The sequence below is a fragment of the Sciurus carolinensis genome, chromosome 7, assembly GCF_902686445.1.
Source record: "Sciurus carolinensis chromosome 7, mSciCar1.2, whole genome shotgun sequence".
Taxonomy (NCBI): Eukaryota; Metazoa; Chordata; class Mammalia; order Rodentia; family Sciuridae; genus Sciurus; species Sciurus carolinensis.
Window position 1 is genome coordinate 73,481,048 of NC_062219.1, and position 16,080 is coordinate 73,497,127.

The following is a 16,080-nucleotide window of genomic DNA, read 5'->3' on the forward strand; positions in this document are numbered from 1 at the left end:
TTGACAAGCATGGAATTTTTTACTATTTCCATAGTTTTTGTGTTTTCCAGAAAGTCATATAGGGTAGCCTTTTTAGATTGGCTTCTTTCACTAGGTAATATTATGCATTTTAAAGTTTCCTCTATATCTTTGTGGTTTGATAGCTCCTTTCTTTCTTAAAACAACAACAACAAACCCAAAAACCAGACTATGTATTTCAGAGCAGTTTTGGGCTCACAGCAAAAATTGAGTGGAAAGTACATAGTTCTCATATAATACCTGCCCGTCAATATATACTACCTATCTCCACTGTCAGTATACCTGTATCAGAATGGTACATTTGTTTAATAACCTGTATTGACATGTCATTATTACCCAAAGTTCATAGATTACATTAAGGTTCACTCTTGGTGTTGTATATTCTGTGGGTTTTGACAAATACATTATGATATATATCTATAGAATGTAGTGTCATACAGAATAATTCACTGTCTTAATAATCTGTGCTTTGCATATTCATCTCTCCCTCCCATCAGCCCCTGGCAATCACTAATCTTTTTACTATCTTCTGACTATGCCTTTCCCAGAATGTTTGTTAGATGTATTTATACGGTACATAACCTTTTCATATTGGCTTCTTTTAAGACTTAAAAATATTAGCCAGGTGAGGTGGCACATACCTGTAATCTCAGCAGCTAGGGAGGCTAAGGCAGGAGGATCGTGAATTCAAAGCCAGCCTCAGCAAGTTAGCGAGTTCCTGAGCAACTTTCTGACCCTGTTTATAAGATTTAAAAAGGGAGCGGGGGTGGGGGGAACTGGGGTTGTGGCTCAGTGGTTAAGCAATTCCTGATACCAAAAAAAAAACCCCAAAACTTAATATTAAGCACTTGATTTATACATATCTGTTCATGACTTGGTAACTCATTTCTGTGCACTGAAAAATGTCCATTGTTTGAATGTACCAGTTTGTTTATCCATTCACCTACCAAAGAACATCTTGGTTGCTTCCATGTTTTGGCAATTATGAATAAAGTTACTATAAAAATCCCTGTGCAGATTTTTTTATGGGCATAAGTTTTTACCTGTGGATAAATAAATACTAAGGAGTGTGATTGCTGGATCACATGTTAACAGTATGGTTTGTAAGAAATTACAGTCTTCCAAAGTTGGCTGTATCATTTTGCATTCCCACCAGCAATGAATGAGTTCCAGTTGCTCCTCATCCTCACCAACATTTGTTGATGTCAGTGTTATGGATTTTGGCCATTCCCAAGGGTATGTAGTGGTATCTTATTGTTTCAGTTTGCATTTCCCTAATGATATATGATGCTGAACATCTTTTCATATGCTTATTTGTTATCTATATATTCTGTTTGGTGAGATGTCTTTTACCTAGTGTTCAGTAGGGTTGTTTATTTTCCTGTCACCAAGATCTAAGAGTTTTTTTGGTGTATTTCAGATAACAGTCCTTTTTCATATATTTCATTTGCAAATATTTTCAGTCCTTTTGAATATGTGTCTTTTGCAAATATTCTCACCCAATCTATAGCTCGTCTTATTCTGTCTTGATTAACATTTTTTTTGTATCCAAGTATCAAATAAAATGGGAAATATTTCTTCCTTTGTGTACGATTACAATTAATTTTTCCTGAAATGTTTGGTAGCATTTATAGGTAAGTCCATTTAGGTCTTTTGTGTCCTTGGTGGGGATAACTTTACGAATTCTATTTTCAGATTTTCTTTTTATTGTGTCAGTTTTACTAAATTGTATTTTTGTAGCAGTTTTTCTATTCTGATTTTGAAACTTGTTGGTATAAAAGTGTTTATAATGTCCTCTTATTTATTAATATGTTTTTAATTTCTGTTACTGATTTTATGTGCTTTATCTTCTCATTGTCTTAATTAGGAATCAATTCAGTGTTATTTTAAAAAATAGTTTTTAATTTTTTGATCCTGTTTAGTGTACCTTTTGTTTCATAAATTTTATCTCTTTATTATTTGTTCTTTGGATTTAATTAATTTTTTTCAAATTTCCTGAGGTTGACACATACCTCATCAATTTGTGTAAAGCATTTCATATATGTATGTATATATTGGGGTGATAGATTTCTCTCTAATCTTGATTTAACTGCACAACACAGTTTTATTTATTTATTTGTTTATTTATTTATTTATTTATTTATTTATTTATTTATTTATTTTTGTTATCCAGGATTGAACTCAGGGCCACTCAACCACTAAGCCACATCCCCAGCCCTATTTTGTATTTTATTTAGAGATAGGGTCTCACTTAGTTGCTTAATGCCTCAGTTTTGCTGAGGCTGTTCTTGAACTCACCTCCTGCCTCAGCCTTCTGAGCTGCTGGGATTACAGGCATGTACCACTGTGCCCAACACACCACAGGTTTTGATATATTGTTATTTCATTATTCAGTTCAAGATATTTTATAATTTCAAATGAGATTTCCTTTGTGACCTATGGGTTATTTATAAGTATACTTCTGTCTTTTCAGACATGGAGATTTTCCAGTTATTTTTTATGTTATTGATTTCTAGCTGAATTACTGTGTTCTGAAACTACAATTTGAATCATTTGTTTGAAATTCCCTATGACCAGTTATGGTGGTGCACACCTGTATCCCACTGACTCTGGAGCCTGAGGCAGGAGGAATGCAAGTTGGAGGCCAGCCTTAGCAACTTAGCAAGGCCCTAAACAACTTAGGGAGACCGTGTCTTTTGCCCTATGGCATGCTTTTAAATTTTATATCTACTACAAGATTCAGAGAGCGTCTCATTTTCTTTTATTAAAAATGGTATTGTTGATTTCATGTTAAGTGCATTTTCTTTCTGGTACAGAAGTGCTTGGTTTTGGTTGTTGATTTTTATCCTAGTATATACATAGGATATAATTTGATCTTTAAATAGCTTACTGGCTAAGAAATGGGATTTTATGTAAATTGATATTCAACATACTATAAGTTGTTTCAAGTTTTTTTTTAAATTTTAGAGTATATCTAGTGTAGGTACTATAGTTATAACTTATAGACAGAAGTTACTTTTTACTTATTTAGCATTTTTGAAAGGTCTCTTAAAATTTTTAAATTTGAAATAAGTATAGACTCAATTCCCCTTTAATACAGTTTTTCTGTATTTAATGCATCAGTATATGTGATGTTATCAATATATGTCAGATATATGAAATTTATTTAAATAATGTTTCTTTTATTACCTGATGGGTTTTACTTTCCTTTGTGTGAAAAGAAGGAAACAATATTGGGACTTCCTTTTAAGGATAAATATTTGTTAATATTTGTGTTTGGGAAATTGAAAGCAATATAAAATCAGTATTAATCTTTTTCAAAAAGCTGTAGTAGACATTTTTTTCCCCCTCCCCACAATGCCTTTTTATTTCTGCTTTCCCAAAACATCCTTTTTGGTAGCCACACATAGAATAATTTAGTTACAAGCAAATATTTTAGAGGTTGTTAGCATTTTCATAAAGATTATGGTAATGTTCATCTAACTTAAGGCCAAAATAATTACTTAGTGCTAAATGAGTCAGGATTTCTGTTTTAAAATATACTTATGAATGTGTCTGTCAATGCTGAATTAATACCTTACCCTGGGGATTTAAAATGTGTGATTGCTGTGTTGTATACAAGAACCCTGTCATGACAAAATGGTGCCTATTACTTGGCAGTAATTATGTATGCAATTTGAAAAAAATAATTTTTTAAAGGTAAAAACATTTAAAGAAATGTTCCATTTTAAAAATGGAAATATGTATCTTATACTTAGTAGGCCTTTAAATTATGATACTTATTAAAACCTATTCAAATGAAAGTAGTAATAAAATGTGTGGTAAGGAATATTAGGTACATGAATAAGAAAGAACTATAATTTAAAAGTGAAATATGTTATTTAACAGGTACATTTAGGAAATTTGTTTAGAAAAGGGTAGTTATTAGATAGGCACATTGAAGGGAAACACACTAAATAGTATATTGGCAAGCTTCCTGAAATGTATATGCCTAGTAATTAGAAGCATATTGAATTTTAAATGTCAGCCAATTTTTATTCTCTTCCTTTCCTAGCATCTATTTGTAAGAACATTGATTATTTCTTACTCCTAAAGGGTTTTATCAAGCTTTCTGTGAACATTTGTTGTACAGGTAATAAATTACCACTGCTATATACAGCTGATTCTAAATTTGTGGAACCAGAAATGGTTTAAAGTTGGATTAATTTCTTATTTGTCAAGTGATGGCTAAATTCTCCATTTCATTGTTAAGATTTGGAGACATTTCCTATACTTTCTACTTGAATACAGTAAACAAATGCTTTTAGTTTTGCTTGTAACTTTAAACAGTATGTTAATATGTGTTACTACAGTTCATCACTGCTTTCCAAAAGTAAAAAGCTTTTTACTAAGTTGGCTTAATTCAGGATTGTCTTCCTCCTCTTATTAACATTCCGTTAGTGACTTTTAGTGTTTTATGGGCACTTATACAGTGTGCGTAACAGAAGATATTCCCAGGAGACTAGAAAAAATGTCTTTTATTTCATAGAATCTAAGTTGCTCTGAGAGTGTACTTTCATGATCTTACTAGTTCCTGTCAGTGGAAAGTAATAACACTGTTACCTCACAACTGTTACCCTGGTGACATCAATTATAAGATATCATCAAGTATCAGAGGCACCCCAGTTTCAGAGAAGCTATACATAAATGTTTGTCCTAGAATTGTTGAAGCAGGGTTATTTTAAGCCACTAACTAAAATTTTAAGATGGTTGTGATAATCTATCATCAGGACAGTATGGTATACTGAGAATTTTCCATTAGAATATTTTGAGTTTGCAGGGCTTGTTTTCTTTACTTTATACCCCTGTGTTCCATTTCAGATTCATGTGATGGAATTTACAACTATCAGAGAGATCATTAGTGTTTTGTTATCTTGCCTTTAAAGGCTGTTAACTATCTCTCCAGACTCTGAGAAGTGTTTTGGTTTAGAAACCTTTGGCAAAGGAGTCAGGCAATTATTTTTGCTCTTTCTTTATGTATAGTAGTATTAAGACTGGAGTTGTATTTGTTTATTCATGATGTCCATTAGAAAATGATTTATGATAAAAGTATAATGATATATATCTACATTTAACTTAATTAAACACAAGAACATTTGTCTTTCCTGTAGCATGCACCACTACCAATTCCTCTTTATACATTTCACAAATATAGATCTAAATGTGGCATTTTTTCATTCACAATGTTTCATTGCAATCAAGAATGATAGACCTCTTATAAGTGGAACTAGGAAGGAAGGAAGGAGTAGGGAAGATAACTACTTTTTCTTGCTTTTGATGTGGGTATTGATAATTGAACTCAGGGATGCTCTCCCACTAAGTTATAGCCCCATCACTTTTTAGGATTTTTGTTTGTTTGTTTTCAATAAAAGGTCTTTTTAATTTGCTGAGGCTGGTCTTGAATTTGGAATCCTGTGTCAGCTTCCTGAGTTGCTGAGATTACAGGCATACACCACCATACCCATCTGTAACCACTATTTCCTAATTTTATGACCTGTATATGGTTTGGTTTTTATTTCTGTGTGCATTTGTTGTTTTATAAAGTACATCTTTTAAAAGTATGATCCCAAATTACTTACAAAATTCAGTATTTGGCATTTAAAATTATTCATATTCCATTCCTAATTTTCTTTGGGTTCTTATCTCCAACTAAATTATTCCTTACTCCAACTTGTCTATTCTGTCTTGACTTCTTTTCGTTCTCAGAAACTTGTTTAAATTTTCCCCTTTAAGGCTAAGTTCAAATCCCATCTATTCAAACTTGACTAGATTCCTCCATAGCAGCACCTTTTGCTACTTTCCTATGATAAATAAATACTATAATACACCTTATCAGTAGCTGCATTTTTAGACTTGTTTGTATGTCAGGTTTTTTCTGTTGGATTTTGGGACCGAATTATTTAGGTTTATATTATCTCTTGCAGTGCATAGTATTGACATGCATTGAATATTTTGTCAGTTGAAACTTTATAATTTTTAGATACATATATTTCTCAGAGACACTAGTAATTTTATTAGAATTGCTAATATGTTATTCTACATGTAAGTTTTCATTTTTAACATTTTCCCATTATTTTCTGAAATACAAGAATTATTCCTTTGCTGGTTACTATCCCATAGTGCAAAGGACAAGAATTATTACATAGACATTTAATTTTTCATAGTACCTATTATAAAATTTTTATTATAGTGCAACCTCACTTTTAAGGAAGAGTATTTTATAAATAATGCTTCTTCTTCCACCTTATAGGTTACTTCCTCAGAATGTTGGCCTTCTCTATGTTGGAGGTTATGAGAGACCCTTTGCACAAATCAAGGTATGATCGTTCATTTTTAGTGTACTTTTCCTAGACATCACTTGTCCAGAACCCACCCAAACCTTGCTAATAATCATCACCCTATCAAAAATATTGCAGACATCAAGTAGTAATTTCATTGACTTTTGCATATTTCAACAGAAATCATTTGACTTTTTGAGGGAATTGTTTTAATATTTTTGCCCATGTTAGAGCTGATTTTAAACAAAGCAGTTCAGGATTAATTTTGAAGAGTATATTAAGATTTACACAGATTCATCTTTTGGAAATTCCTTTTGCCATTAATTTTTTACACAGCATTATTGATGAAGATAATACAGATAATAAACTGTGTACATTTTGATAAATTTTGACATGTTTACTCTTGTGAAAATTACCACCACAATCAAGATAATGAACATATCCATCACCCCAGTTTACTTGTGTCCCTTGAAATTTCCCTTTTCCGCCTTTACTTTTTCCCTTCCAGTCCTCAGGTAAACACTAATGTGATTTGTGTTAGGGATGAATTTTCATCTTTTCAAACTTAGTATAAATGGAACCATTTGATAATATTCTCTTTCTCTGACTCAGCAGTTATTTTGAAATTCATTTACATTCTTGCACTTATCACTTGTTCATTCTTTTTTCATTTTTTAATTTGTTCTAAGTATTTATACATGACAGTAGATGCATTTTGACACAATATACACAAAAGAAACACAACTTCTCCTTCCTCTGGCTGTATATGGTGCAGTCATACTGGTAGTGTTCATTCTTTTTTTTTTTTTTTTTTTTATTGCTGAGTAGTGTCCCATTATATGACTGGAATATAATTTATCTTTTTACCCTTTGAGGGATATGTGGGTTGTTTCTAATTTGGGACTATTACAGATAAACATTTGTGTACAATTCTTTGTATAGACATATGCCTTCTTTCTCCTGGGTAATGGATTATCCTATATTTCTCTTGGGTAAACACATAGGTCTGTTCCATTGACCTATGTGTCTATTCCTCTACCAATATCAATTGATTACTGTAGCTTTTCAATAGGTCATGAAATCACGTAGTTTAAATCCTCTTACTTCATTCCTTCTCTGAGTTGTTTTTGGTAATTTAGATTCCTTTCTTGTCTATGTGAATTTTTAGAATCATTATATCAATTTCTATAAAAGTGGCTCTTGGGATTTGGTTGAGATTATGTTGAATCCATAGATCAGTTTGAGGAAAACTAACATCTTAATATTAACTCTTCCAATTCATGAAGACTGTATCTCTCCTGTTTATTTAGGTCTTTAATATCTCTTAGCAATATTTTGTTGTTTTCAGCGTATTGATCTTGCACATTTAAAAAATAAATATCTATACATATTTTGTATTTTTGACACTATTATAAGTATTTTTTTCTTTTAGTTTCTGGTTTATTGCTAGTATGCAAAAAGCTGATATGTTAAATGTGTTGATTTTAAAAATTCTGAAATCCCATTATACTCAATTATTAGTGCTAATAGCTTTTTTGTAGATTTTATAGAATTTTCTATATAATGATCATGTGATCTACTGAAAAAATAGAGTCCTTTCTGGTCTAGATGCCTTTTGCTTTGTTTTAAATATACTGGCTAAAACCTACAGTACGGAGTTGAATAGAAATGATGACAACAGACATTCTTGCTTAATTCCTAATTTTAGAGTGAAATTCAATCTTTCAATCTTTCATCAAAATTGTTTTATTGTAACATTACTTAAGGATTGATTGATTAATTCTAAGCATTCTTGTAAGAAATGAAAAAAATATTCAAGACAGTTAATAGAAAGGAAAGTTTGAGATCATTTTCTTTGTTTTTTATAACTTTCTGTAAATGTTTTCTGAGAGAGCTGTGTAGTTTGTTTCACAGGTTTTATCATTATTTGGTTTTTAAAATTGTTCTTTACATTTGTTTCTTTGACACATAAGCTACTTTTCTCAGTTTATTTCAGGGGTATAAATTTAAACTCTTTTTAACCTGTATATTTCTAAAATATTTCTTGCTTTGAAAAACACAGATTTTTCAGAGTAGATCCTGAATAGGATATTTGAAATATTTAATACTAAGGGAGTTTGATCACAGTATCAACATTATTAAATGAGAAATTTTATCTTAGTTACCGTAGAATCAGTGCCTCTTTAAATACCTCCATTAATTTAACCTAAATCAAAGCACTTTTAAAAATCTGTCAGGATCTCAAATTATAGGCCCTGTTAAACTTTTCCAGACTTTAAAAATTTTACTTAAGTAATGATAGACACTCTGTTACATTTTTTTTCTTTCAATTTTTAATTTCTCTGAAACATAAGTGGTATTGCAAGAGTCTCCTAAAGCCCCTCACTATCCCATTGACTGAATTTAGTAGTAGAGTCAGAAATCCTAATAGGTTTCAGCAAGAACCATTTCTGACAGACCGGTTTTTTTCTGTCCAGTGGTTTGGAAAATCCTGTTCCTCCTTATTAGAACTGAAATAACTAAAAAGTGAGAGACTCATCTGATACATTTAGGGAAGGATAAAATTTTTTGTGTATGGGTGTGAGTTACATGGTGTCCCAGACACATAATCTCAGTATGTATGTGAGGGTAATTTCTCTGTCACTCATTTGATTCATTAATGTATTATTTTCTTTATCTGGGTCTTTGCTAACAAAGCTTAGTGACAGAGGTCAATTCTTTGTCAACCCTTTCTTCCTGGTTAATCAACTTTGTTGAAAAGAAAAGTCCATTATTTTAAGTTGTCTTTTTCCTTTCATGTTTTTAGGGGAATGGTTTCACCATGAAAAGATTTCTGATCCTTATTAATTATTGATGTGCTTCCATAATTCCTATGGCTCTATCTAATTAGATCCTTGCCTAATTAGAATACTTATGAGTTCATTGGAAAATAGTAAAATACATCAGAGTATAAATGCTTGAAGATTAGGCTAGAAATTTAAGGTTCATTTCCTACCTTGCTTTATACCTAATTTCTGTTGGACATGAAATACCAGTATTTGTTACATTTCTTTTACTCACATTAAACTAAGTGTAATGATAATGTGTTATATTTCAAAGGTATCAGGTAAAACCTTGAAAAATGGAGATAGCTTTGCTTTTCCTAAGAGAATATTGGTTTGATTTTTTAAAAAATAAATCAGGATCAAATTGCTTGCTTGATTATTGAGGAAAAAGAATTCTCATTTATTAACATCATAGGACTTAAAAAATTTCTCAGGGTGGGTAGTATGATATTAGAGACTCTGTTTGCTAAAGAGATATTTCTAAAAGGAGCTCCATTTTGTAAAGGTCAGAAAAAGAAAAAATGCATAAAAAGGATAATAGATACTTGGACAAATGTTGAATGAGTTCAGAAATGTGGTGCAGCATGCTAGTAGATATGTGTACTACTAGCATATAACACAGGTCCTTACAACCATCCTTCTTGCTGAAAAAACACACTTTTCATTGTTTAGTTTTTTCTATCTAAGCCCTACATAAGGACATAAATATATATAATCTTCAGCATCTTAGAACTGGTGTATCTTCCTGCTAATTACAGGTCTCGTTGTTAGGGGAGATTATTCCAACTTTTGTCTCAACACTTTCAGTAACTCATGGGAAAGGTCCTCCTGTACAAAACTTTCACCCAAAGCAGTGACTATTGTCAGATCATTGACCACTTTCAAAATCTCTAAAAGCTATGAATCCTTTCCCTAGAAAAATGTACGCACACACACACACTTCTGCTTCTAATTTCAGTGTATTAAAGGCCACCAAATTAAGAATCCTAACAGATGAATGTTTCCCTAAGTTTTTCTATTAACCAAAAAAATATTGGATACATGAAAATTTAAGTTTTCAGGGGAACTTTTTGTTTTCAACTTCAGTTTAAAACTTCAGTTTTAAACATGTATGGTTATTTGTCTTTTTAAAATATAATAATCTAAATAAAACTGATTCTTTTATAATGAATTACACTACAGAATAAGGAAGGAATTGCCTCATGTGTCCTCAGTTATTGTTTTGTACTGCAAAGGAAACAGATTTCATCCTCATCTAAGACTGTAATTCTTTTAACTTTATCAAGATTAACTTGAGTTTCTAAAGGTAGTGAACTGTCTACAACTTAGGGTGTTATTAAGAGATAGGTGTATATGTGTATATGTAGACTTTGAAATTAAAAAGGGAAGTTTGATTAAAATAATATTTTGGTTTACTCCTTTTAAGCTATCAACATTTTTGTTTTGAAGTCCTTTATATGGAAGTTGGGGTTGGATATTTCTGTACATCTTTGTATAATACCTTTATCTTTGTGTGTTTTATGTATGTATTCGATTATTCATGCCTTATTTTTATAGATACATTCAAGTTTCAGAAATAGTTTTCATTTATGTTGTTTTTTTAAACATTTCATAGCCAGTTAAAACTAATTCTCATCGCTTTCTAGTCCTGGAGGCTCCACTTAGCAGTCAAAATTCATAAAACCAAAAAGGATTGAAGCCTGTCAGCATCACTTTTAATCAACCAAAGGGTTGTTATGGAACGATTCAAGGCCACAGCGCTGTCCCTTCCCATAGGGGTTGATATTAGTTGCCTCTTCCAGTTCTGACATCCTAAGAAGTGTAAGAGGCTGTGAGGCTGAGACCCAAGTTCCAATGTTGACACTGCAGAAAGGCTAAGAAGATGTCTTCCATATTTTAAATATGAATTCCATGTAGCAATTATATGTGAAAAGTGAGGCTATAACTATTATTCAGAATTACTTTTTCTAAGGCAGTTAGTTATTTTACAGTCAGTACAGCTAGGTTATTCCTGCTTCTATTCATGCTGAGTGACTGAGTGCAATTAGTCACAGTCACATACTCTAAGCTTCCTGAATTTGAATTTTTAAAAAATGTCTAAGGAATATAATGTCTAAAAAAGTGCTAAGGAATATAATGTTGGTGTGTCTGTATTGAGGTGCCATACGTAGTAGATACAAAGAAATATTTATCTTTTGTTTTCTTTTGAAGTCATATTTGAAAAGAGCATCAAACCATCCCCTCAGATAAGTTATTTTTTCTTTAAGGTGCTTTGGTGCTTTGGTTGTTGTTAATTTAAAAATATTTTTTGAGGAAATTTTAATTTTAAGGTTAAATTAAATTTAAAAGTAAGGTATTTTATTTTGGATTTTTCTATTATGAAAATAATTAACTCTTCTAGGAAAATTCATGGAAATGATTTGGTTTGTTTATTGACTGAAAATTGTTTAGAAAATATTTGGCCTATTAGATCAACACTACTTTTGCTTTAAAGAAACTATCTAACACCATACTTAAAATCTCTAAACTATCTGAAGAAGTATTCAGATAAAGATGCAGTCCCTAGAACTGAATATTCTAGCTTAGTGACTTCCAAACTTTTGACCATAACTTGTAGGAAGATAAGAAGTGTATATCAGGATCTAATATACATACACATACGTTCACATATTATACACATAAATGTAAACTGAAGTTTCAAAATAGGTGCAAGGCCATACTGTTTTTCTTTTTCTGTGCTTTACTTATTTGTGTGTGTGTGTGTGTGTGTGTGTGTGTGTGTGTGTGTTTATTGCTGGTGATAAACCCAGGGCCTCATGCATGCTAGGCACATGCTCTACCATTGAGCTATATCTCCAGCCCACTGTGTTTAATTTTAAATGCTAGTCTTAACCCGTGAAATTAATTTCTCTATTGAAAGTGGGTCATGACTCACAGTTTGGCAAACAGTGCTTTGGGGTAGGACTTGTTCAGCTAATCCTGCCATATGCTTCTGGCAGGAGAATGTCACGTTGATATGAAACAGATCATAGTGAGGGAGCTACTTGCCCTTAAATTGATGGTAACCCTTAGAGTGGCTTTGAAGAGGAAGAAAAAGATGAGAAATCATAGTTCCTGAGAGGAGGGAGGAGGAGATAATACAAAGAGATAAATGAGAAATGAATTAACATTTCTTGTGGAGCCAAGTAAAATATTTTCTGTTTCACAAATCCTAATTCTCAAGAACAGAGGGAACCATCCTCACCTACTTTGTCTTCCAAGTGATTTCATGTACTTTGAAGATAGAGAAATCAAGGTAAAATCTCCACTACATGAAAAAAATAGAAATTAAGATGAGTGAGAATCAGACCTAGATCTGTATGTTATATTCACTGATCAATGGGTAAATTTTCTGTAGTACTATTAATTAATAATAAGGCAAATTTTCATTTGTCACATATTGTAGTAATAGGGCTGAAGGGGTTATCCCTTTGTTGAAAAACAAAACAAAAACAAAAATTCTTATGGAACCTGAAATTCTCTCTACTTCCAGGAAATAGTTATTAAATTGTTGACAGCTTCTTGTCCTCCACAATTGCTGAGAGAGTGCTTCAGGGTCACTGCTGGGCTTTCACATGAGCCCAGCAATAAATGGATAGTAACTTTCTGGATGTTAAAAATTATACATTTTTTTAAATTGATCATATGGTAATTGCAGACCAGACTTCTAAAAAGTATAACTCTAATGCCAGTTTTCCTGCCTAGGTAGTGGCATTATTGCCTAAAGAGTGAGAACTAAGGCCTATGATCCACATATATTAACATCATTATTCTTATCTTCAAATCTTCAGATACTATATCTACAAGAATAATCAGCTCCATTAGGGCTGGACTGTTTTGTTCACTTCTGTATCCTCAGCTTTTAGCTTAGTTCCTGGCACATAAAAGCATTAAATAAATATTTATTAACATTATTATTGAAGAATGCTTAGAAAGTAAAAAAAATTTTTTTTTTACCATTAAGAATTCACCATAAAGTTTATCAAGCTATTTAAAAACTCTGGTTCTAATTACATAAAAAGTTATTGCCTTAAAATTTTCTTTCCCAATCTCTATTACATTTCAAGTGTGATTAGCTTTGTAGCAATAGAAATTAATTTTATTTTCTAATGTAAGATTGTGGTTGTGAATTATTATTAACATTAGCAGCTTTATTTGAAATGTAGATTTTTAGGAATACATTATTCTAAGAGCATTTTAAAATAACCCTCAAAAATTGTTTTCCTATTAAGTTAGCATTTTTTTTAGCTAGAAGTTGCAGTGTCTTTCTGTCTTGAGCTAGATACTTTCTTAAAAAATATTGAAATTTATTTTGGCTTATTCTAATCCCTTTTTAAACATTGTATTTTCATATCAAGGTGAGTTCTTGTTAAACATGCCTTAGAATAAAAAAAAAGTATAAAATTGCTTTTTTGTGAATTTGAAAAGTTCTCAAAAAAAAAAAAAAAGAAAAAGAAAAAGGGAAGTAATGATCTCATGCAATACTTTGTCTACTCAGTAGGCAATGCAGTGGACCTCCCATTATGGTGAAAGGAAATAATGTAGTACTTCTTCTTCCTTTGGACTTTTCCCTGTTGCTATTTTACCTCTAAAAAAAGCAGCTCTCTGATTTGAATTTCATAGGTACTAATAGTCATGAAAATATGAAAAATTAAATCTAAAATGGCTGTTGTGGAAGTCATATGTCTGACAAATAATGGCACCATTGCAGATTAGATTTAGATAGTATTTTTCTCCCAGTGCTGGGGATCAAACTCAGTGCTTCAAGCATCCTAGGCAAGTGGTCTACACCGAGATGCTTCCCCAGTCCTCAGTTTGTTTGCTTGTTTGTTTTTTTCTTTCTTTTTTGAGTGGAGTGAGTTTTTCAATTGTTTTTTTAGTTTTAATTTTTTTACAGACTGCATTTTGATTCATTGTACACCAATGGTGTACAACATTTTCATTTCTGTGGTTGTACACAATGTAGATTCACACCATTCATGTAATCATACATGTACGTAGGATAATATTGTCTGTCTCAGTTCACTATCTTTCCTTCCCCCACCGGCTCCTGCCCCATTTTTCTCTACACAATCCAAAGTTCTTCCATTCTTCTCTTGCCAACTCCCACTACCCTCCCCCCTTGTTATGTATCATCATCTGCTTATCAGAGAAAACATTCGGCCTTTGGTTTTAGGGGTTTGGCTTATTTCACTTAACATGATATTCTCCAACTCCATCCATTTACAGCAAATGCCATAATTTTATTCTTTCTTATGGCTGACTAATATTCCCTTATATATATATACCACAGTTTCTTTATCCATTCATCAATCAAAGGGCATCTAGGTTGGTTCCACAATCTAGCTATTGTGAATTGAGCTGCTATGAATATCGATATGGCTGTGCCAATGTAGTGTGCTGATTTTAAGTTCTTTGAGTATAAACGGAGGAGTGGGATAGCTGGGTCAAATGGTGGATCTATTCCAAGTTTTCTGAGGAATCTCCATGCTGCTTTCCAGAGTGGCTGCACCAATTTGCAACTTCACCAACAGTGTATGAATGTATTTTTTCCCCAACATCCATGCAAACACCTGTTATTGCTTGTGTTCTTGATAATAGTCATTCTAATTAGGGTTAGATGAAATCTTAGGGTGGTTTTGATTTGCATTTCTCTAATTACCAGGGATGATGAACATTTTTTCATATATCTGGTGATTGCTTGTAGACCTTCTTCTGTGAAGTATCTGCCCAGTTCCTTAGCCCACTTATTGATTGGGTTCTTTATATTTTTGGTATAAAGTTTTTTAAGTTCTTTATAAGTTTTGGAGATTAGTGCTCTGTCTGAAGTATGTGTGGAAATTTGAAGACTCTCTTTTCACATTATTGATTGTTTCCTTTACTGAGAAAAAGCTTTTTAGTTTGAACCCATTCCATTTATTGATTCTTGCTTTTATTTTTTGCGCTCTGGGCCCAGTCCCCAGTTTCTGATTGGACTTATTAGACATCTAGATGTTATGTATGCTACTTCTGTTCTCAATGAAAGGAGAAAAGTTATTTCTCTAGTAAATAAAAGAATATTCTCTTGTCTTCTTTCCTCATAGTCTCAGAATACAAAACAGTTCTCCCACTCCTACCCAAATGCAGACACAATAAGAAAGACCCATTTTAACTGGTCCATGCCATGATTTAGGCAATTAGGAAAGCTCCAAACTGCTGCTGCTTTTCCTTGACTCTTCTGACAACATTGCATTTCAAATAGCCCCTAGAGAGTAAAGCAAGACTCCTACTCTTGATTATTCCCCCTGCCCCTGCCAAAAGAGCAGTAACAGTCTAGATAATACAATTCATAAATGTTGCCAAACATGGCAGTAGGTAATATTAAAGTTGATACTTGAGTACCTTCAGAAGTTTGATATTGCTGAACAGGTGATTTCCTGTCGTAAATAAATGTGTTATGGGTGGAAGGTATCTGAATTTTCTAAATAGAAACAAAGAGATAGATTCAAGTAAATCTGATATTTTCTTGAAGTAGTGTTTTTCTAAACTGCAAGCTAAATATTTGTCCATGTCATGAGGTTTCATTGTCTGTAGAATTAATTGCCTATAGCTAAAAATGACAAGTTTTCAGTTCACAAACTGAAATTCACAAATAATGCTAAATTCAGTGAACTATAAAATTTGGAGAAAATATTATAAATTTAACATTGGAAATACATCCGCATTGAAGTACCATTTAGATATTTATAGTTAATATTTTGAAATGTATTAAATACTAAACTAAAATTTAAATTATACCAAGTCACTAGGGTAGAACATTTCTGATACCCAGGAAATAGCTTTGTAAGTAATCATTCATCTGCTAACAAACATATTGTTTCTGATTAAAATAGTTTTAGATA

General features: G+C 32.0%; 1 protein-coding gene across 1 annotated transcript in view; it reads left to right on the forward strand.

The window, feature by feature from the left end:
* Positions 1 to 16,080, forward strand: part of Rngtt (RNA guanylyltransferase and 5'-phosphatase) — a 311,879-nt gene that overhangs the window by 259,509 nt on the left and 36,290 nt on the right. Inside the window, exon 14 of the mRNA XM_047558064.1 lies at positions 6,308 to 6,374. Within this exon, the coding sequence (XP_047414020.1) occupies positions 6,308 to 6,374 (67 nt within the window). The remainder of the gene's footprint in view (positions 1 to 6,307; positions 6,375 to 16,080) is intronic.